The following is a 22,690-nucleotide window of genomic DNA, read 5'->3' as shown; positions in this document are numbered from 1 at the left end:
TGCCCAGCGGGGGGCTTTTGGGACACTGGTTGCGTGACTTTTTCGCCAACGGCCGATTTCTTTTTTTTTTTTAAGTTGGCCCCCGTGTATCTCAATCGCTTCTGCTGCGAGACAAAGGGCAACAGTGCGTGGAGAGGCCCACCGCGATGTGTCGGCGGCTACGAGCCGTTCAACAGCTGAAGGCAAAGTCGTTCAAGTTCGTTTTCCAGTCACTGAGGACGCCACATGTCGTCTTAGTCGAAACTCAACACCGGAGGCTGTTTATACTGCATTATACTCCATGGCATCGCGACTTCCGCGAACGCTAACAAAAAATCCAAACAAATCAAGAAAGACAGGCAGAGAGGTTGGCTCCGGGAGCAGCCGTTCCTTTCTTATGACGTCGTCTTTAGATAAATATCTAAATCCATTACCTCAATTTCTTTTTAGTAGATTAGAGATTCAGCGCGCAGGAGGTGTTCCCAAGTTAGCAGCAGGATATCTTCCCAGCATTTCCTGCGCCGTGCTAGGTCAATATCAGAGGGAAATTCCAGAAGTTCGATATTGTTGCTAAGGAAAGATAATTACAATTAACACTGGTATAGGCCTCAACCGCACCGGCTACGAAGCAATACTATACAAATCTCACAGTTTTTCGTTGTTAAAGATAATTCAGTCCATTTTCAAGATCATCGCAAGACAGGGGCAGCCGCTGCGCGGATTAAGATAACCAGGGTGGTTCGCGGATGACAGAACGCAAGCAGCCTGAGGAGGGTGTTTTCGAATGTTCACCGGGATGCGAGCACCAGGGGTGAAACAAAGTCTGCCATTCTGTTTGAAGGAGCAAAACACTTGCAACAAACATCTTTCTTTCTTCAACGAGAAACAGTGCGTGCAAACAAACACGACAACCGCTGTTTTATCTTTCCCTCACGGATGCGGACACGCACACCCAAAGAGATTAGTTTAAAATTTGTTTTCTCTCTATACCGACCGAGGCTCGGAAGATCCGTCTCGATCATGTGAGGAGCTGATGCATAACTTGTGGTCCCATGAAGACGGAAGCGAACGCCGAGTGAAAAACGTTCGATCCCAGAAAAAAAGGAAAGAGAAACAAAAGGCTAAACACGGAGACAACCGGTAGCATGTGACGGGCGCGCGAGGGATACCTTCTTTCAGCCGCGTGCATTTCTTCCTTCACGAAGGGGGCATCCTTGGCTTGGCGCCAGCGCCGTCTTCTTAATCCATCGATGGCCACGAGGGAGTCGCCTGCCTCCGCGAAAGTGTTTGGCGTGTTTCACCGCGAAGAAACGTGCGCGCTGACCACTTCCTCCTTCTGCGCAGCGCCGCTCCACTTAATTCCGTGCAGCGCTAGGGAAAGCTGCACGTCTTCAGCAGCGCAAGTGTAAGACAGGCGCAGATATCGCTCGCGGCCTAAAGTAGCTGGCGCAAACGTATCGGTTAGTTAAAAGAAGGATGGATAACTGGGCGAGTTTGTACTGATACATCGTGGGAGGGAACAGCGCGAAACAAAACGACAGACAAAGCAAGAGGACACACAGCGCTCGTCTTTGTGTCCTCTTGCTTTGTCTGTCGTTTTGTTTCGCGCTGTTCCCTCCCACGATGGTTAGTTAAAAGCCTGACTGTTCACGCGAATGCACGTAACTGCATACGATTTTCTGCTCTCTGCATTTTCTAACCGCTTTCTTTCTTTCTTTCTTTCTTTCTTTCTTTCTTTCTTTCTTTCTTTCTTTCTTTCTTTCTTTCTTTCTTTCTTTCTTTCTTTCTTTCTTTCTTTCTTTCTTTCTTTCTTTCTTTCTTTCTCTCTTTCTTTCTTTCTTTCTTTCTTTCCTTCTTTCCTTCTTTCTTTCTTTCTTTCCTTCTTTCTTTCTTTCTTTCTTTCTCTCTTTCTTTCTTTCTTTCTTTCCTTTCGGCCTATTCTCATGTGCCTGCTCGCATGACAATTTAGGGAGTCATACTGGTGAACAGCGCAAAAAAGCCGGGACAACGACAAGACAAGCGCTGATCAACTGGGTTTACTGAAGGACGGAAGGGTATATATACGAAAACATAACACAAAGAAGTAAGATGATAGTGTAAAAGGGCCGTGAAAATCAAAACCTATGTCACATGTGAAGTGGTGTATGCTAATTCCTTGTTGCTAAGTGTCACGGAAGGACTGCTGATGCATTCGTCACCTTGCCTGTGGATGTGATGCGCTTCCATTATTTCGCGCGTGAGCTTATCTTTATGGCGTTGTCCCGGCTTTTTTGCGCTGTTCACCAGTATGAATGCATACCAACTCGCCCAGATCTCAGCCCTACTAAATTTAGGGAGTGGCAGACTAAAGGGGATAGTCTCTTCGCTCATGGTCGGGGATAGTCCACTCCATACATTTTCATGCTAACAGGATTTTAAGAATCGGCCTACGCCATTGGCTGAAAGGGTGGTCCTTTGACGGAGAAAAGCATCTTTGTTCTTGTGTTGTACCCGACTATAGTTTTCCTATCTTCTCTTTTCTCCTTGTTTCTCTCTATCTCGTCAATCTACCTAATCTCTTGCAATCACCGACGACTGCTAAGAGAAGCGGCAAGTTCGGGCGGACAGGGTCAATTTTATAGTAGAATACAACCCAAGAACGAAGTGGCGAATGCCCCTCAAAGGCGCCCTTCCAACGAATGGCGCTGAGCGATTTTCATGATGTCATGGCTAATACGTGGTTAATGCACCATCATGCTATACTCACAGGGAATTAACAGAGCGTGTCTTCGGACTAACCACGGACTAACCACAACGTCACGCCAATTGGTCGACGCCATTGGCTGCAGGGCCACCTTTGAGGTGCATTTTCTGCTTTCGTTCTTCAGTTGCATCGAACTTTTGCCCTTTGTTTAAGTTGCATGTCATGTTCACGCTTCACCAGCATGGTTGCTTGTTCTTTCGAATGCCATATTTATTAATATCTCACACTCTTTTCGTGTGTTCCTGGTTGTTATTGCCTTCACCGTGTGAGTGGGTCTGGTAGGCAGTGTTCGCTTTGGAGGCTTTTTAGCTTCGCCGCTGACCCGGCTGCCTTATTTCAAATGCTTGATTTCACATTTTGCACTTGCATTGCGCAATAATATTAGTGAGATCCCACAAGGAGGCCAGGCATTCATCAGGCGCTCGAAAACAACTTGCCACTTTTTGTCACTTTGATACGCATGAGAAAATAAAAACTCTACTGTGCTAGATCTGTCACGCGCTAGATCCGTCAACAGATAGGTTCACAAAGTGACTAATCATTCGCTTTTGTGGACCGACTCCCCCAGTGATTAATCGTTACGCCAATTGATCGATCAAACCTGCACCACCTCAGGAACGTGCGACTATGCTCCGGGGACCGCGGAATGGATGCGCCTACGCAATTTCCAGGCTCCCTTTCGCTGCACTGATTTCCCCTCGGCACGTGCCTATACTCGCCTATGGAGACCGAAGACGTATACGACTCTGTTGCGTAGGGGCCGTCGGGAAGAGATGGCGGCAGAAACAGCGAATACCCGGGTAGGAGAGCGGAATACAAATTGCTGCGCGCAGTGGCGGTGGTGTGTCCCAATCGGTAGGGTGAAGGGGGGAAAAAAAGACTAAAGGCGAGGGCGGTGGCGAGGAGGGGGAGTGCAAATGGAATGCCAGGCATCGCTAATGAGATTGACGACGGCGATACGCGGCCAGGAACGAGCCCAGGCTCGCCGCTCGCTATCTGTGTCGACTCGCACGCGTGCGCCCGCAGTCTCAGACGCACACATACGCGTGTACGGAAGAAACTTGGAAAGAGAGAACGGAGGGCTTTGCGGCCCCTTTCTCGCGCACAAAGAAAGGCTTGCCAGGTGCGTGCGTGCGCGTGCGCCTGGTTGACCGCGCCAAGCACGCCACACGGAGTCTGTGCGAGCGAGGAAAGAAAAAGCGAAAGAATAATCGAAGCAGCGGCGAGCGCTTTTCTAATCGGATTCGGTAGCCGCGACAACCTTCTTGGAGGGCGTGTGCGCGAGCGCGTGGGCCTTTCCGCGCCACTGGAATGGAGACGTCACGTGACCGTGCAGCACGCAAGAGCGACTAACCGTCTTTTTTTCATCTGTGCGTGTCTGTGTGTGTGAGCGCGTCCGATATAGCACCCACTGAAAGGGCGTTTTGCACTGTAGGGGTGAGAGTCAAGACTATATAGTGGAGGACTGCACGTCCCTGTCCCCTCATCGCCACCGCACACTCTAAGCCAGAAGGGAGTAAAAAAAGGTATGGAAGGCATTCTTCTTAGGGACTAACTGCGATGAAGCAACCGTTAGTCCCGTGAAGTCTAACTGGTACTCAATGAGAGACTAAATGCAAAGGGTCCATCAATGCCACAGTTGCTCTCCCCGCGGACTAACTGCTCGCCGGTAGGACTAAGTGTCAAAGTTTGTCCCATTTTACTTCTTTTGGGGTAACAGTGTATGAAGAGAGGCGGGGAACGTTGCGTGACAGTTGCCGCGCCTCTGTTGTCCTTACAGCCGCTTCAGTGTTAGCGCGCGCCTTTCATTTCGTATATAAGCCCATGGATTTCACTGAGGCTTCAGACAACGACTGCAACGGCCGACTTTTCTGCTCCAGATGAAGAAGCGGAAAGGAAGGAAGAAGCTCACCTCGAGGAAGTCGTTTCCGTCGTCCGAGGAGCAGGGGCTGGCCTGTCCATCCTCGACGATGCCCGGCGGCAGTCCCGCGGCGGCGCCGTGCAGGCCCAGAAGGTCCTGCTCGGTCAGGTGGTGGTGGGCGTGGTGCGGGTGCACCAGCACGTCTGGCCGCCGGGGGTACGCTGTCGGCTCGGTTCTACGCCCCCCTTCACCGTACGCCGGGAGGTGCATGTTCGCCTGCGAAACCAAGATGGCGGACCACTGTTGTCGTCAGCGTCTCCAGTGCCTCCCTGTCGACTCCGAGATTAAATCAATAGCTCCAATTGGCTCAAGTGGAATTGGATGGTCCTTTGTCCTAGGGTAGGTGCAACCTGGCTGATGATGATGATGATGATAACGTATTTTAGGCCGCTTTCAAATACAACCTAAGAATAATGAACGAATGAGAAGTCAGCGGTTTGGGAATTACTTTGCAGCAATCAACAATCAAGACTGAGTGTAAGAGTGACGCCTGCAAGGATTTCACTGCGGGTTCGTTTAGCCATGCTACATCCGGTACACTACTCCCTTCTCTCCACAAAGCATACACGTCCACGTCCACATGGCATAGGCTACACGCGATGTCTTCCTGACGCACTAACGAATGGCACGAATTGTAATAAATGGCTGCAAAGATACAAGAGGCTAGAAAGGCGCAAACTGCAAAGTTACAAAAAAAAAAAAGAGTTGCACCATGGACTGACACCGATAAGTAAGTTTCCTTGTCGAGAAATAGAGTTGACTTAAGCACAGACAACCACCTTATTAACCTCTAGTTCTCGAGAGTTGATAAACGGGCTACTATTAAGTGTCACTGTATTCGCTGGCGTGCTTTAGGAACAACACTGCAACATCTTCCTCACAGATTAGGCATTTCTACTCTATCTGCTCGGTACTCCATCTGCTCGGTAAATTTCTACTCTATCTGCTCGGTAAGGATAGCGGGGTGAACGATAGAGAAGGAACGTGGGAAAGGTGACCATCTACTACACCCTGAAACACAACGACATCGTTTCATTGGGGTTGATACAAGACGCCACCCACATGCGAGCTCAACCATGACAAACCGGCGTTTCCTGGACTCTCCGGCTTCATTCCCTGGCGGGGCCGGCATTAAGGATTCCAAGGCGCCTCTGAATACGTGCCTCGTATCAGGAGCACAGCTGAAGAAGAATGCACTCCGGGCCCGCTCGGTTTCCCGGAGCTATTTGTTTTTGCTGCCTCAAACATGACACGACTGCGAGACGGCCAGTGCAAAGAAACAGGGAATCGCTCCGCGGGATGCAGAGGCAAGAGTAATAGTAAGAACGTGCGTGGTTAGTACTGGGTCTAGCTTCCCGGGTGCGCGCAATGGCGTGACTAAAGGGTAACGGAATGAGACGAACACAGGGACTGCAGCAATGCTCTTCACATGCGGCGCGCACAAAACAGCCCGAGGTAACGCACCACTGTGTGCGGTCAGGCACCGAGTGTTACGTGAGCGGAATGGCACTGCTGTTAAGAGAGGCAGCCCTTGTCGTTGTGGCAACGGCATTTACGTGCCTCCGTTGGTGGTATAGTCTCACGCGATCGCTTCGGGAATACAGAGCAAGGTATAGGCCAGCCGTTGCGTTCGGGCTTCATTCACTCGTTAGTATGACGGACTTTATGTCCACGCAAAGATAACGCCCGTTGTATCATTCAGTATGAACACTGCGAACTGTTTCCCACCTTTGTGGCAGCGCTCCGCCGTTACGATGCCTCACATTCCTGAACAAGGCAAAAACCTGGCGTCCGAGCACCACGATGTTCATTTTAAGTAAGTCAACCTGTAGGTTCCTGAGTAGCTCCGACACCTTGAACAACCTAGTCATACGCAGAGCTTTAAGTTCAACCGATAGTCAAGTAGAAAACCTATAGCATTGCTTCCTGATTTTTGTGAATATACTTAAGTCACCGCGCTAAACACTAGCAAGTTCTTTCTCGACGCCATCTAGATTCCGCCACCTGATTCTCTCCAGTCCGTATCAACGCAGACCACAGGGAATGTACCATGAACGCGGGTGTTAGTTACACTGGCCCGTCGTGTTCCATAGAACGCCAAGTTTATTTCTTACGCGCCTCATCAGTTCAGGCAGACGTCGGTCAGCAAAGCGCAGCATTTACAGGCAGCTCCAGTATGAGAAGGAAAAATCAATTTGAACAAAAGAACAAATGCTGTTGTTGCTTCGGCACTTAAGGCGAAAATGTCTAACGGGAATTATGCGTCCCGATAAAATCTACTTAAAACAAAGGAAAAAGTGTGGTTTTCGCTTATGGAGCAATCATTGGTTGAATGCGGATAATATGTTGCCTTTAATATTCCAATTACCCGTATGTTCTCACTATGTTCACTAGAAAGTGAAATAGAGGAAATAAAGCTATGAAAAACTGGTAGACTGAGCAGAGCTATTTATCGTTGACCACCTTGCATAGCGCAAGGAAAGAGTAAAGAAATGAGGCAAATAACGAGGGAATGTAGCACGCTGGTTACTTTTTCCCTCCATCCTCCAACTTTTTTTCTCAGATATAATGTTATTATCTTTCCTCTACCTTTTATTTTCGCTACTGCATATCAGTCCGCCACGCAGAGCTTTCTGTGAGCAGTGACTCGTCGTCATCATCATCATCATGAGCGAGGGTGAGCGGACTACATGCATGGCAAATGCATTTTGCCAACCTCATCTCACCGTGTGCCTCTGACGCCCTCTAGTACGTTCGCTTTCGCTTAGCATCCTTAGGACCCCTTCCCAATAGAAAACCTTAGAATCCTACTGCCCTACAAGACCACCGGTTGTATGTCCTCTGCACTGTTTGTCCCGAGAACACAAGTCCCTAATATCTCTGCATTTCCTACTGGCCAACCCTGGCCAATCAGTCCCTTACTGCGCATGGTACGTGCTTTGTTAAAAATACACAACACACAGGATTTGATTCCGGGCCATTCAGTCTGACTCATTATGCTTCATCAACATTCCATATCTTTCCAAGCTGACAGGTACTGCGATCATCACCGTTCCGGTGCTCACGACATTCATGGGTCCACACGACTTAGAGACAAATTCCTCGAGCTACTAATATTCGACATAGATTGCAAGCACTTTTGTTGAACCTGCTCAACAACAGCAGCAACGTGCGAGAGCACGCCGGCGACACTGGCTCTCCCTTGTGCGTTATCATTTACCTTTTTGGTTTCTGTTTTCATCGCCGTTTTTGGTGAAGAGAACGTACTGTCGAATAACCTCTTCCAATTTGTTGGCTGATCCCCGGGGAGTGTGGGTGTGAGGTATACATATATAGGGGGGTATATATACTGACCGCCTGCAGGAGGTCCTCTTCGGGCCTCCGGGACAGGCCCCTGGGCTGGTGTCCCGCGGCCGGGTGCAGCTGGTGGTACTGCTGGGGCCCCGCGGCGAGGCTGTTGAGGTGGTGCGACGCGTACGGGTCGTGGAAGTCGAGCTGCTGTTGCGTGGGCGTGGGCAGGTTGTACGGGGGCGGGAAGTAGGGCGGCTGGAAGTCCGCCGACGACGGCGTCAGCCGGGGCGGCGGCGGCGGAGGGGGCGGCCCCCCCGCGAACGAGCCAGCGCCCGAGCCCAGGGAGCCCGGCGTGCTCGGGTTCGGCGAGCTGAGGCTCGTGATGGGCCCCAGGGCGGCCGCGGCGGCCGCTGCGGCGGCAGCGTGGCCGCTCACCAGGTCGCGCCGGTCCTGCACCATAGAGAAGGACAGGACCATCATCGTACACGTCATGGACCGGCCAGCACAGTGTCGGACAATGAAGTTCAACACAAAGAGGCAGAAAAAGCAAAGGATAAAGAAGGAAAGTTATGGTTTATGGGGTTCAACGTCCCAAAGCGACTCAGGCTATGAGAGACGCAGTAGTGAAGGGCTCCGGAAATTTCTGCCACCTGGGGTTCTTTAACGTGCACTGACATCGCACAGTACGCGGTCCTCTAGAATTTCGCCTTCATCGAAATTCGACCGCCGCGGCCGGGATCGAGCCCGCGTCTTTCGGGTCAGCAGCCGGGCACCATAACCACTGAGCCACCGCGGCGGCTAATGTAGCAACTAATTAGCCCAACATTCTATGCTTAATATTCAATATCAATCTTCAAGGTGTCGACGCCATAGAATTACTAGTCACATGCTCACTAAAGAAGGAAATTAAGCATGTGACTGGTAATTCTATGGCGTCGACACCTTGAAGATTGATATTGAATATTAAGCGTAGAAAGCTGGGCTAATTGGTTACTAGTACATTCCAGCGGATTCCAGCGGCTAAAAAAGACACGGACGAAGGTAGGGGAGGCAGGACGAACGCCGGACTTCAACTGAGGTGTATTCCATAAACAGGTATATCATGTACAAAGGGGGCGCAAAGAGATAGTAATCCGCGACCAGATAAAATTCCGTTATCAAACAAATGCAGGAGGCACGAGTGCCATGCCACTCATGTTTGCCGCATCGGCGCACCTTCTATCTATAGCCTACCTGGTTGAGTCAAGTTTTTGCCTTGAGGTAATCGATTCCTTTTTTTGCGTAGCGCCACAGAAGGGCTGCTGACGCAGTATTCTTTGTCATTGGATATACTGAAAGCTTCAAAAATTTCTCCCCTCTTTTGAGTCTCAAACTTGCGCATCAGACTTGTCCTTTCCAAAAACGACTTGCATGCTGGTTTGTGGGAGCATTGAATAAGCAAGAGGAGAAAGCCTGGAGCGTTAACTGGTACGAGGCTACTGTTAGCTGCCGCTTAGCGGGGGCAGGAAAGGTACAGATAAAAGGGGGTAAGACGGTAGGTTGAGTTAAGCACAAGGAAGAAGGGTCCAAAGGGAGCCATCACTATCGCCGTCCTTGGCTCGTGGCTAGAACCCCTAGACCAATTCCTCCTTTTGTTTCTGGTCCCTTCCAATCTTCAATGGCCTGACCCACTACCCTGTGGCCCCCTGATTCCAAGGGGGATGACCGCATCAGTATCAGCATCATAAGAATCGGCAGCAACGTTCTATGCATGCACAGCACCGAGCAGTGAAACTTGGCGAGGGGGAAGGGGGAGGAAAGAAGGAAAACGCGCCTGTGACTCTCAGACTTATGTCCTCGGGGTCTTTCCTAATTGTTATGGATACAAGAACAACTGATGAATAAGCAGAGAGGCAAGACAGTGGGATCAACCAGAAAACAAAAAATTCTAGTTCGCTACCCTGTACATTAATGTAAGGGAGGGCTAAAAAGGGGGAACAGAGAAGCGGGAGAGGAAGTGAGTTGCTCTGTCATAACCTTTTGCGAGAACTCGACGTCGACCGCTACAGTAGCGAAAAAACGTCCGGCAGGCCCTCTTCAAGGGCTGACGGCCGCTCGGGTTACGCCGTCCAAAGATCCCGCTTTCCGCCAGAAGGTGTGTATAAAAGTTTGGCTTCGGGTTCAACTTGTAGGAAGGTGAGCAAGGAAGAATGGCAGTGACATCGCGGCAGAAAGAAATCACTGTACCCGAGTAAATTTAATGCGTAAATCAACGCGCGAAAAATTCAACTCATATGGGAGGAAAGAGGAGGGATGATCTTATTAATCGCTGCACTCACAACTGTCATCCACATCACGGCCGATTCTCCAGCGCAAGTACAGACATCAATTAGCTCCTCGTAATGGTGCATAGACGCAGGCATGCACTCTTCACATACGAAAAAGAAACACGCGCCAGTTGTAGTTGATAACCAAGAGATTGTTTAGATTAGGTCATTTCGAGAGCGTTCGTTTTCCCTCTTTATAAATTCAATTGATAATCATTTATAGTTTGACAAATGTTCCTCCATAATATAGCCAAGCTATACGTGTCCCTCCGATCCTTCTATCGCGTTGCGGCCCGGAAACCATTGCGCTTGCGTTTGAGGGGGAGTGTATATACAGGAAGCGGACAGGGTCAGGGGCTGTTTTTTAACGAGCCCGTCCGTCGCATCCCTTTGACGTCCGTGAGAGCGCCACCGGCGCTCCCTCAAGACCGCGACGGCCGCCGCGCCATGCCGTAAAAAAAAAAAAAAAAAAAAACGCGTTGGTTACACACACACACATCGAGCGGCGCGACCTGTCGGCCGGCGGCTTCCCAATGCGGCAATGCCTGGCCGCTGCGGCGCGAGCCGAAGGTCGATACACCGGCCCCACCAGCAGCCGTCCACAGACACAGGAACTACCCGTTTCACGCCCCGATAGTCCGCGCTGCGTCCGCGATCACGCCGCCGATCCGTCTCTTTCCATTGTGGCGGTCGCTGCTACCGCTTCGGCCGCGCGTCCCTTTTTGCCGCCTTTGCATGGCCGGACCGACGCATATAGAAGCGGTGGTTGTTTTGTTTTTTTCTTCCGGCGCCTCCGAGCGAGGATCGAGTGTGCCTCGGAGAGCTTCCGTTCTCATAAGAGGCCTCCTTTACCACCTTCTTCTTTCCGTGAGAACGGGGCGTCGCTCTGGAGGCGCGGCCGTAACTAACTTGTAACGCGATGGAACGGCGGCGATGCCCGAGGCTGTAGGTTCAAGCGACTGGCGTAATCGAGGCAATTTCTTTCAGGAAATGACGTCAGCGAGTGAGGTGACGCGTCCTGCAAATTACGGATAGGCTAATCTCACTAAAAGTGCGCCTCCCCTCTCAGTTGCAGTTTGAAGAGAGCTGCAGCTTGGGCACACTGGCCGAACAGCTAATTAATCAGTACCGGCGGCAGCCGAGGTAGGTGCGTGCTCTTCGCTCTAAAGCTACTGCGCTCTAAATGCACAAAAATAGATTTGTCGCTTCTAGCTAGAACACTGCCATCTCCCATTCTTTCCTCGAAATACATGACTGATTTAGCAGTAATGACAGCAAGGTCCTCAATCATTGCTTTGCTATTATTATTGCACAGATTCATTACTAACCCTTGGCCAAGGTTCCATACAATGATGCCTGTGTATTGTACCGAAGATAAGCATGACATAACAAACGACGGAACTTAAATACTCTACAGTGCATCCGGCTGTTTTTCTTTATTCACCCCGACACTACAGGCGATGACTTTACCGTGATGCTAGGAGGTTCACATTAACAACACCGAATAACACTAACGGCCACGAACAACGTTGTGTTGATAGTCAACTGGTGCCCCTCCCCCTCTCCCCTTCCCCCTCCCCTTCTCGTCTGTAACCCCTCCGTACTGATGTATGCGATACTTCACACTTTACTTAATGAAAATCTGTCCAGACAGGGCCAAATACAAACTGTGTCCTGAATTGGACTTACTCGCGACAGCAACTGTCACAAGTGAACAAGCTGTAAAAGCCGCCCAAGTAACAGTTCACTTCATTTGGCCAGCAACCAGGGCACTCGGATATTGTGAAAAGCATAATCCGCTTTATTGCTTCTAGATTAACACAAAACGAACTAAAATGTCAGGATGTCGCTTAATTCCATCGCTTTGCACCTACTAGGCCGGCAACAGTTCGTTTTGCAGGCTGTCAAGTTTCTTCGTTTTCCTTTTCTTTCTCAAAGCAAGACCGAATAGCAAAGCGTAAGAATTCAGCACAGCGGCCATCTTTAAAGCACCAAAAAGCAAGAAACACGTTTTTCGCTTCTTAAAACGGCAAGCCGCTGCAAATTAAAGGCGGAACCGCTAATTTACACTGACCCAAATTTTCACTCCACTGAGTGAAACCGCGATTTTCCCGAACGCGTTCAAGCACGCCAAACGCTCACATATTTCAGAAAGCGCATTCTCGTTTCTACTGATGATAAAGCAGAGAATGTGGGCGCATGGGATACAGAGGAGGATGGGGGGGGGGGGGGGGGGGGGGTGAACGTTACGCTTAGAAGCGTTTACTACTGGAGACCACCTCCGTGGGAATAAGTGTTACCCACGCATCCCAAACGCTTTTACGGTCACGTCCTCTGCGAAAGCGCACAACCACCTCGAAGCGGGGTGGGAAGGACGCAGGCCCACCGCGAAGAACAAAAACTGGTCCACCGCGGAAACAAAGGAACCAGTGCGTGAGCTGCGGTGAACGGGACGTGATTCAAGAAAGCGCCGTTTTTCACCAGCAGCCAAGACGACGTCGACGACGACGTAAGCGCGCTTATATGACGCAGGCTCGCGCAAAATACGTGCACCACGCCTCTCCTCTCACATGCACCGCGAAACCGGGAAACCGGTCGTCGTAAGGCCGTTTGACCTAGTCGCGCGGTTTTTTCGGCCAGAAGCATTGTCTTTATGCTCTTGCTGCCCTTACAGCTGCGCCCAGTTATTAGCGGAGAAAAAACGAAGTAGCTCGGCACATTACTTAGGCAGTTCGTCGGCGAAGCGCTGGGCCGCGAACAATAGCTGACCAAGAAAGAATGAAATTGCACAATCATCGGAGTTGCGCCGCTGAGCTCAGAGACATCACGAAGCAAAATGAGTTATTTTAAAGGTAATTGAATGCAAGCTAATACTCTGGGTGGGCACTGAACAATATAACTGTTCTGTGCGGAATCAAACAACCAAGCGCAATTTAAGAATGGTTATAACTTACGTTTCCGCACGAAATAACGGAGACTACGCGATGGATTGGTTACCCCAAGGCGTCCCTTAATGCATGACTGCCTCAAACGAATGAGGGCCTTTTCAGGAAAGGAAGATTAGCAGCCTGGAAGGTAGCTGAATGGTAAAGGCACCTAGTGGTGGGGCTCTACATCATCTGGTGTGCATTTATTTTTTTAAATTTTTTTTTTTTTTGCCCGTGAACGCAACCGTGCCGAGTATGGAAGCGAAATGTTTGTGTTCACTCGACGTGCGGCGCTACTGGCTAATGAACCAAGTAATGGCGGCGGCTGCTGGTGGACGTGACGTCATGAAAACGCGTGTGCTCAGTGACCGTTACGTGATACGTACGTCAATACGTTTTGCGACGTCGTTGCGTTTTGTAAGTACGTATACGCTCATTGCCCCGAAGCCGGAAAATCCCGGGGAACAAACTGACGCATCTGTAACTGTGGAAGATTCAGAGGAAGCCGCCTACGTTGTCGTGTCCGCCACGATGGCAGTAGTGGTTGAATGGTAATAACCGCATAAAAATAAATAATAAAAATGTATAACCACATAAATCGTGCATATGCACTTGGCGTTTCACTGTCGCATACCGTTTATATGCGTACTCATTTGGCATAGTTAGTGTATCACTCTTAACCGTGCAAACAGAGCTGAAGACTGGATGAAACAACATAATATAAGCGTTGCCCAGCAACTCCTTTCTATACGCCGCATTGAACACAATGCAAGTAAAACATAAAAGGTTACCGCTTCTTATGGATTCTGATCTCCAGGGGCATATAGATAAATAGCGTTTCCGAAGCCATACTCAAGGCACAAACATTTAGGAGAGCATCGTTAAGTAACATTCTTGCAGCCGGACGTGAGGGCAGCGCTTCGTTATTTGGCAGCCGTCTTATCTTGCTTGCGCATGCGCAGGCGACGACGGTGCAGACGACGCCGCTGCGCCCAATGTTACTATCGGCTGCACCATCGCCCAAAGACTCCCAGTAGTCCTTGCGAGAACAAGTGACTTTCGGCATATTCTTTTGTCATCCAGATCGGATAGCAAGGGCCTTTCCTGTGTTTTCCTTAAATTCCTCCATGATCATAGGTTTGCAAACCTCGGCGTAGATGCGGGTTGTGAGATGATAACGTCTCGAAGCGACTGGCCTCAATGAAGGACGTCGTAGCTGAGAGCTCTGGATTAATTTAGACCACCTACATCTCTTTAAAGTGCACTGACATCGCACAGCAGACTGTATTACACTCCCATTGAAATACGGCCGCTGAGACCTGAATCGAACCTGTGACCTTGGGATCAGCACCCGAACGCCAAAGCCACTGAGACACCGCGGCGGATTCGATGTAGATGAGTAAAAGATGAAAACTGAAATGAAAGCGATGGCGAACTTTGTTTTACTCGTGTTAAGTGCTGCGCTCAGAATGAGTAGTTAATCAGCCACGAAACTGTGTCCTTCATTTCTGCTGTCTTTAACGACATTCCCTTCAGGAACGGCTTTAGCATACCATCAGTCCCGAAACTCAGACCCCCCTAGATTTCCTACCGCATATTTTCTATAGCCCAGTTAGGGCGTATGGCTGACAAAGTCAAAAGAAGAAAAGAAAACCACAATGGCCTAGGCTGTACTTTTTGTTTTCGGTTTGCTTGAATGCCCGCCGGTTTGCGGAACTGCGGCGAGCCCTTTACGCACGCGAAGCATAATGCGGACACAGGAATCGGAAATGCACGAGTGAAAAGTGCACTGTAAAAGGTACAACATCAGGGACGCCGACAGCAAGTACCCATAAAAGAGACAACCGCAGAGTATTCGCCGCTTTCCAGCCAACGCCTTTTCCATTGCACGCACCGCTGAGCCCGGGGAAGACGGAACACGCGGGGCACGCGGCGACGACGACGGAGAAAACAAACAAGGCAAAAAAAATGACGCCTTTGAGGTAAAGAAGGAGGCTGGGGCGTTTTGCCCATTTTCACTCACAGACACCGCTCCGAGCGAGGCCTAAAGGCTGAGCCGGAGACCTTCAGGGACCTTCTCAGCCGTTAGGTATACGTAGACGAAAAGAGAGAGGAGGGTTAGAAATACGGAGAGGGGCACCACGCCTTTTCTCGACGCCGGGTCGGCGAGGCAAAGTGCGTTGACAGCCACTCGGCAGTTGTGTTTACAGAACTGACGTCGCCGCGGTACGGACACACGTATCAATGTGATCGCAACGTTTGTCTGAGAAATCGCTTTCCTGCATTCGAATAGGCGACGGACGTCTTGTGTAAGTGGCCGTCGCACCAAGAAATCAATCTCCTTCGGAGAAAGGAAGGTGAAATATGACAACGGACGGTTAGCTAGTGGTGTAATTTAGTATGTACAATTGATTGATTGATTCATTACTTGCTTGATTTACTGACTGACCAGACTGACTGGACTGACCGACCAGAATGACCAGACTGGACTGACTGGACTGACCTACCAGAGTGACCAGAGTGACCTGAGTGACCAGAGTGACCAGAGTGACCAGAGTGACCAGAGTGACCAGACCGACCGACCGACCGACCGACCGACCGACCGACCGACTGGCGCGTTGTTGGACGATAGTTAAAAATCCATGCCTTGCTTCCTAACCAGATTTTGTTACACACACACACAAAAAATAACAGTTCAACGAAGAAACCAAGCTACCATTTTGACACTTCCTCAAGCGAGCTGATCGACAGCGCAAACACGAACGAAACATTAGACCTGCATGGCAAGAAGATACATCGACCCATCGAACTTGTACTGGCCTAGAACAGCTGGTCGGTATAGGACACAAGGAGTGGCGACACAACACAGGGCCGCTGACTAGCAACTGAAAACCAGCACCAACTGGCCCAACACCACTGAGCTTGTACAGTCCACCGAGCGCAGCGGTGATGGACGGGGAACGCTGCTCGAGGTGTTGAACTGAATGCTGCTCGAGTGCGTGGAGGAGACGTTAGCGTTATCAGATGAAGCCGGCATGGGCTACACTTCAAGTGGAAGGACAAACCCAGACGCCGCTGACTTGCGCATTGTACGTTACACGTTCCTTCAGCACCAGAGGCGATCTGACCGCGAGCAGACTTGTACGTACAATTTAAATGATGAGCAAATATTTAAGAGGGTTGATGACTGCAAGGAAACTGTTGCGTTAATATACATACAAGAATCTGAATCGTAGCGCGGCTATTATTCTAGAGCTGGTATTATATTTCTGTCCTAACGCCAGCCATGCTGAGTACGAAGTTCAAACCTTTTGGCATTCCTGTGGTTGCTAAATTGCTGCGTGTGAAACTCGCAAACGGCGCTCATCAATCTAACAGTGACGGTGCGAGCAACCGGTGACTAGTGAATCTCATCAAGCCATGATTCCTGACCAGACGGTATGCCGTCGAACCCTCGACTACGGTTACATTTCAGTCTATCTTTCAAGTCTCACGTGATGTAAATACACCTTACACCTCACAGCCACCGCTCGGTTATTGAAACCAAAACAGCATCAAGAAGAAATTCAGTTATAAATGATTTAGCGGTAATCTGGGAATACCACTGGGCGATCTCTGCACACTAATGTGTGACGTATAATTTGAAGCAAGAAAACACGCAAGCAAAAATTTTATGTCTATACTCCTTTCAGGGCCATCTAAAGGAAAACCTTTTTCATCTAGTGTGGAGTCGACTATGATTGATGGTACCTCCTTGATATTGTTGGATAACCGTTAAACTGAATCCTTGTTTGCGTAACGTTCTAAATGCTGCTTTGGACTAAAAGGAAAATACTCGACAGACAGGGCAAAGAAATAAATGCATTACACGATGCCACACTCTTTTCAACGTTGTCCAAGGCGTGAGAGGCGGATTTATCTACAGATAAAGGCACAGTGGTCAGATTGAGCGATGATTCTCCGGCGCACTACTCTGCACTAGAAGGAGAAGATTACAGGAGTATGATGGTTGACAATGTGGGCAGAAGAGAGGTGAGAATCTACTGAAGCCCATGATGAATGCCCCTGTTCTCCGGAGCGTTAGAAACGAAGGAACGCACGAACTCACTGAAGAGATTGACCAGCCTCTGGCCAAGTGCCTCAAGCGGCGGCCTGCCGTTGAAACGCGCCAAGGAAGCCGTCAGAGCCACTCCTTCAGAAACATTTTTCAATATTGTTCAGATACATAGCGCTCTTTTTGATCTATATATTTTTTTTTTCACTGCCCCACCCCCTTTGTAATGCGAAAGCCCTGGGGGTAAAATAAATGAAATGAAACAAGGGAAAACGAAATTTTCCCTGCAGACTATTTCCCAGACACCAGTGCGAGAGGTCACTCCAGGACTCCTACATGGGCAAGACCCACTGGGTTGGCAACCCAGGGCAGATTTCAGAGCGGCACCATGACTGCACAGGGTCTACCTCATCGGCCATCAGGTGAATACATGTGTTCCCAATTACATCATATCCCACAGCGAGACCAATCTGCCTCGGAGAGAATCTGCTGAAATGACTGGCAAAATGATTACGCTACTAAATTCCATGATCGACACCACAAATTAAGAGAAACATACATGGAAACATTCCTTCGTGCTTTCCTTGGTTTCTGGGACTGTTGGCTTCCTTAGCATCGCTTGGAAAGAGTCATTGCTAAATGATTCCCCGGGCGCCTCGAACGGAGTGGACAAAGCGTCGTGATCATAATGTGCAAAACGCGCAACCTCTACTCCATTCAGCGCGTGGTTTTACCCTTCTCTCCTAGCTCGTACCGCGGCACGACAGCGAGCGGCGCGGCAGAGAAGGAACACTGTCCATACCAAGAAGACGGGGGAGGAGGAGGAAGCGGGCGGGCGCGCGCGCGCGCGCACAGCAGGTTAAAAATCGGCGCGCAGAAATAAATGGCCGGCGCCTCCGAGAAAAACACTCGGGGCGACGCCCTAGGGAAGGGCACGGCGCGGCGGCCCCGCGATGCTCCCCGCATGCCGATCGCCATCGACATCGCCGCTCCTCTGCTTCTTTTCGGTTGCGGGGCTTCGTTGCAGCACGGGAGGACTGCGGGTGCTGATAGTGTGCGAACGAACGCTGTTTCTCCAGTGCCGTGTACATGGCGTATACAGTCGCGAGGGGGATACCCCGTACCAGCATCTCGATGCAGAGTTGCCTGCAGCGCTGATGAAGCTACAGATATCCTCATCAACCTCATAAGGGACACGAATGGTTGCTTTCTTGAGCATGTTCATCTGCGCAATGCCATCGGCTCGCTATACCACACGCGTAGCAAGTTAATCCCAACCAAATCTTACTAGTTGAAATAATTATATATATATATATACCGTAGTGGAGGCACGATATTTAGCCACAGTTTGGGCGGTGCCTAAAGCCGACGCTAGTCGGAGTGCTTATTTAAGTCTTCGTGCCGATGCAGGGAGCGTGCTGTGTTTATGGCTTTATGCTTGCATTAACACCGTGGGTAAACTGTGGTGGATATCGCGTGGCGTCACGGGCGACGTCAATGAGCTCGGACAAATTAGTGACTAGCATTGCCGTCAATCAGCGTGGCTTCTTGTCATGACGTCATGTATGACGTCACTCCATTCTGACCAATCAGTGTGACGCTTTGTACCTGGTGCATAAACGGGAGAAATGACCTGAAGAGCTGTTGATGTGAAAACAATGAGTGATAAGAAGCTGCTTATCACACAACGTCTCCGGGACACAGGAACGTGTTAAAGGGTGCAAGCTTCGCTGTGCAAGGGTGTAGGAAATAAAGGCACACCACACAGCTTCGACAGTGCTGCCCGGTACTAAGTTGGTGGGTCGGAGCAGCTGAGAAGCGGCGTTCACTGCACTTCGTTCGCGGCCTCGCTGGAGTCCCGTCGCGAGAACGGGCGCCGGGTAGAGGAACGCACCTGAATGGCTAACTCCCTGGCGAGCGCAATCTCTCTTCCGCCTTCATAGCGGCTGCTTCTCCGAGCGCAGTATCGCGATCAGACAGGAGGTGGGCGCGAGCGCGCGTAGGCGGGAGAAACGGAAGGCTCTGCCCATTTCCGAGCGCCCCGCTTAGCCATTGTTGCCGCTGACCGGACGATACGCAGCTGGATCCGCCGCCAGCCGGAGCTCTATATATATAAAAAAAAAACGAAGGCTGCGTTTCCATGCTTGCCAAAGAAGCTTTGTTATTTTTATTTTTTTTCATAAATATGATATTGCATAGCAGCTGCGTCAGCTCAGGACACTCAAGAGGAAAACAATACGGATGAAACGTTTTGAGTTTTTCAAGGAGGGTTGGTTCGGTGGTTTGGTTTATTTGGGGCTTAACGTCCCAAAGAGACTCAGCTATGAGAGACGCCGTAGTGAAGGGCTCCGGAAATTTCGATCACCTGGGGTTCTTTAACGTGCACTGACATCGCACAGTACACGGGCCTCTAGAATTTCTCCTCCAAAGAAATTCTAGCCGCCGCGGCCGGGATCGAACCCGCGTCTTTCGGGTCAGCAGCCGAGCGCCACAACCACTGAGCCACCGCGGTGGCTCGAGGAGGGTTGGGAACATCTCTAACGTAGTGTTATGCGTTATTACTGACATCACATCGTTTTACGTAGTGTGCAACACAAACACCGTAAGATACAAAAACAGCCCTCAGCCGTCATAAAGATCGCGTATATAAAAACTCCAGTGTCTTTAGAAAAGGGTTTGAACGTGAGTTATTGTTTCCCTTTTTTCACTAGCATATAAGTTGAAAATCATCAAAGCTGAAGTGCCTGAGTTTAATTCCGATGTTCCGAGTATATGTGGCCTTAAAAACTTAGAAATGCTTTTCGGCGTGAGATCAAACACTCCAGAAGTCTCCTCCATGTCTAGTTCGCTACTGTGAACAAGGTCTAAATAATAAAATGGCATATATAACAAAATCGCGCCGGGACACAGCGTAGACTGTCAACTAGCGTGAGGAATACATTTATTCCACTAGACGACATGTCTTTGAACAGCTGCCAACTTCGCAGTTTCCTTGACTTCTGCCGTGCAACGTACCCGTCATGTTCCCCTTACAAACATTGGTAGAAGAAAGGCAAGTTGCCCCGCCTGAACGCATGTCGATGTTTGCAGGTAAAGCCGGCGCGTCCAATAAGCGCGTTCAGCTTCCGAAACAAAGTTGTTTCCAAAGCAAACGTGCCGTTAGAAGTGATTCTGCATCGCCCGAATAAATGGTCACGCTATAGCGTGTATACATGAAGAAAATGTGCGAAGCCTAGGCGCAAAGCACGGGCTTGTACTCCAAGTATAACCGCAGGGAAGCGATTACCTCGTGCACACAGGCCTAAGTTGACTTGGCACAAGTGTCATTCGAGAAGCGTCGATTAAAAATGCCGATTCGAGGATACTTCTTTTCTGCATCAAAAGTCCATTCCCCGCGCTGTTTAGGTTGGTCTGAAAAGTATACTTGAGCAAGTTTTGTCCACAAATTAGCCTTAAGTACAGTTACGAGCAGTACGAAAGAAAGCAAAGCTTGAGCATTAATTGATTTTTATTGCATAATTACGATTACCATGCGCATATTTTGTTTTGTTTTCTAGTTAGTTTTCCTCTTGGCACATAATGTCCAAAAGGAATCCTCAAATTTAGTGCCCAAATAACAAGAACATTCTCAATTTTGTGCAAAAAGTTTCTTTCCTTTAATACTGCTGACGACTGTACACATACACCGGTGATCGGTAGCAGCACGATTCCTGTGTACCTGTTGATTGCATACGACAGCTCGTGTGACAATAATATGCAATGGCTTTACGCGCTCGCAGAAGCAGGGCGTACGCAATAGAAATTGAGTACAACAGGGGGCATAACGGCAACATGCTTGTACTTGGACATTTTGAGTGAATACTTCCGACTGAAGACAAAGGTTGTTGAACATGGCGTGGAGGTAACACCACGAGATGTATTCTAATGATGGCACGCAGTGTAAACACTAAGCTAGCATCTCTACATGAGTATAGGATCGAGACGACATCATTGAAGCACCGAAGGTAACTATAGATATATGTAGACCGTTGAGGCAAGGTTTTTAAAAAATTCAAGTATTTGCAGGGAGTCTTGCTTCATAAAAAAAGCGAAATATACGTGTTTAACACATTGGTTTATACACCATGATTTAGCCCGAATTCATTCGACTGCAAGTTGAAACACTTTGTCTTCTATACAAAATGTTTCTGGTGAATCACAACAGCCATCCTTGCTTAATTAGCAGTTGATTCGTTTTGATAATTTCTATGCGACAGATCAGTGCCATCAGTGCAGAATTAATAATGATCCAGAACAGGCGTCAATGCATTTCTGCTGATGTAGTTTTTAACTGGTTCTTGCATGGAACAAAAGACATCACAAGGCAGGAGAGGGTAGCCCAACTGTCTGCAGGATCAACGAAGGAGGATGTCTCTGAAGCAGGGGCATCTCCGGCCAAAAAGCGCCAAATACACGTTATAACTGGACAACTCAGATTCATGCGCCTGCGGAATCAACTGCGGAATCAAGAGTGCATATATTCATATCCACTCTTCACACGAAGGTAACGTTCATGTGGATGTGGGACGGACAACTTTCAAAATATTTGCACATCGCAGACACGTGGGTTTCTAGTACATTGTGTTCCCTTTAATGGACCGTAGACAACTGAAAATCATGCGGCCAGCACAATACAACCTGATCGCCACCTCCTTGTGCTCACTTCGTTAAAGCGGTACAGACAAAAAGTTTTTAGGTGTCCGTATTTTTTCCTTGAAAGAGGCCCATAAGCTTAGTAATAATGAAAATGAGCTCAAGACACCAGTATACAGCGTGAATAATTAGTTACGAACGGTTTTGTACCGACAGTTTCGGTCTCGGTCGGCACCAGCGCTGAAGTGAGCCTTGACATCACAGTCGACCAAACCAACCTGGGCTAACACAATACTGATGCGGTCGGCGTCGCTGGCAATCACTAATTGCTTATGTGAACAAGCAGTAGGTTCGGTGAAGTCGCAATAATTTGGGCAAGCGCACCTTGACATCATTCGATGCGGGTGGAAATGCCGAGCGGCTCCTTGCGGACAACATTCAAAATCGTATCAAATTATGTTACGCTCAACGCCTGCGAACGAAACTTGCTCGAAGGCATCTGGTACGGCCAGTATACAAACCATATCGTTTGTTCGCGTTCGATTTTTTTTTGTCCGTAACCCTTTAAAACTGCGTGCGAGTAAATAACAGACAAACCAAGTCTTTCCCTTGCATTCAGTTCTCTCAGCGCATTTCCGGATGCCGATCCCGCTGTACTCACCCACGCCCCCTTTGCTCCGCAAAGCCCGAAATAAACCAATCCGCGCTGTCAACGGCACCACGGTCACCGGCGTGCCGTGTGAAGAACAGTGCGCGTCTGCACCAGCAACGGCGTCCCCCGTGAACAATAGCAAGAAGAAGAGAGTAGCGAGAGGGAAGAGGAGGAGGGAAGAGTAA

The 22,690-nt window shown here is 49.4% G+C and overlaps 1 protein-coding gene across 2 annotated transcripts in view; it reads right to left on the bottom strand.

Moving 5' to 3' along the window:
* TfAP-2 (transcription factor AP-2) overlaps positions 1-22,690 on the bottom strand; it is a 194,570-nt gene that overhangs the window by 64,628 nt on the left and 107,252 nt on the right. For both annotated transcript variants that reach the window (XM_089551718.1, XM_089551717.1), the window contains exons 2-3: positions 7,998-8,384; positions 4,635-4,859 (exon numbers count right to left, since the gene is read on the bottom strand). In XM_089551718.1, the coding sequence (XP_089407844.1) occupies positions 4,635-4,859; positions 7,998-8,384 (612 nt within the window). The remainder of the gene's footprint in view (positions 1-4,634; positions 4,860-7,997; positions 8,385-22,690) is intronic.

The sequence above is a fragment of the Amblyomma mixtum genome, chromosome 7, assembly GCF_055824585.1.
Source record: "Amblyomma mixtum isolate Tamu chromosome 7, ASM5582458v1, whole genome shotgun sequence".
Taxonomy (NCBI): Eukaryota; Metazoa; Arthropoda; class Arachnida; order Ixodida; family Ixodidae; genus Amblyomma; species Amblyomma mixtum.
This window is presented reverse-complemented; position numbering and strand designations above follow the sequence as displayed.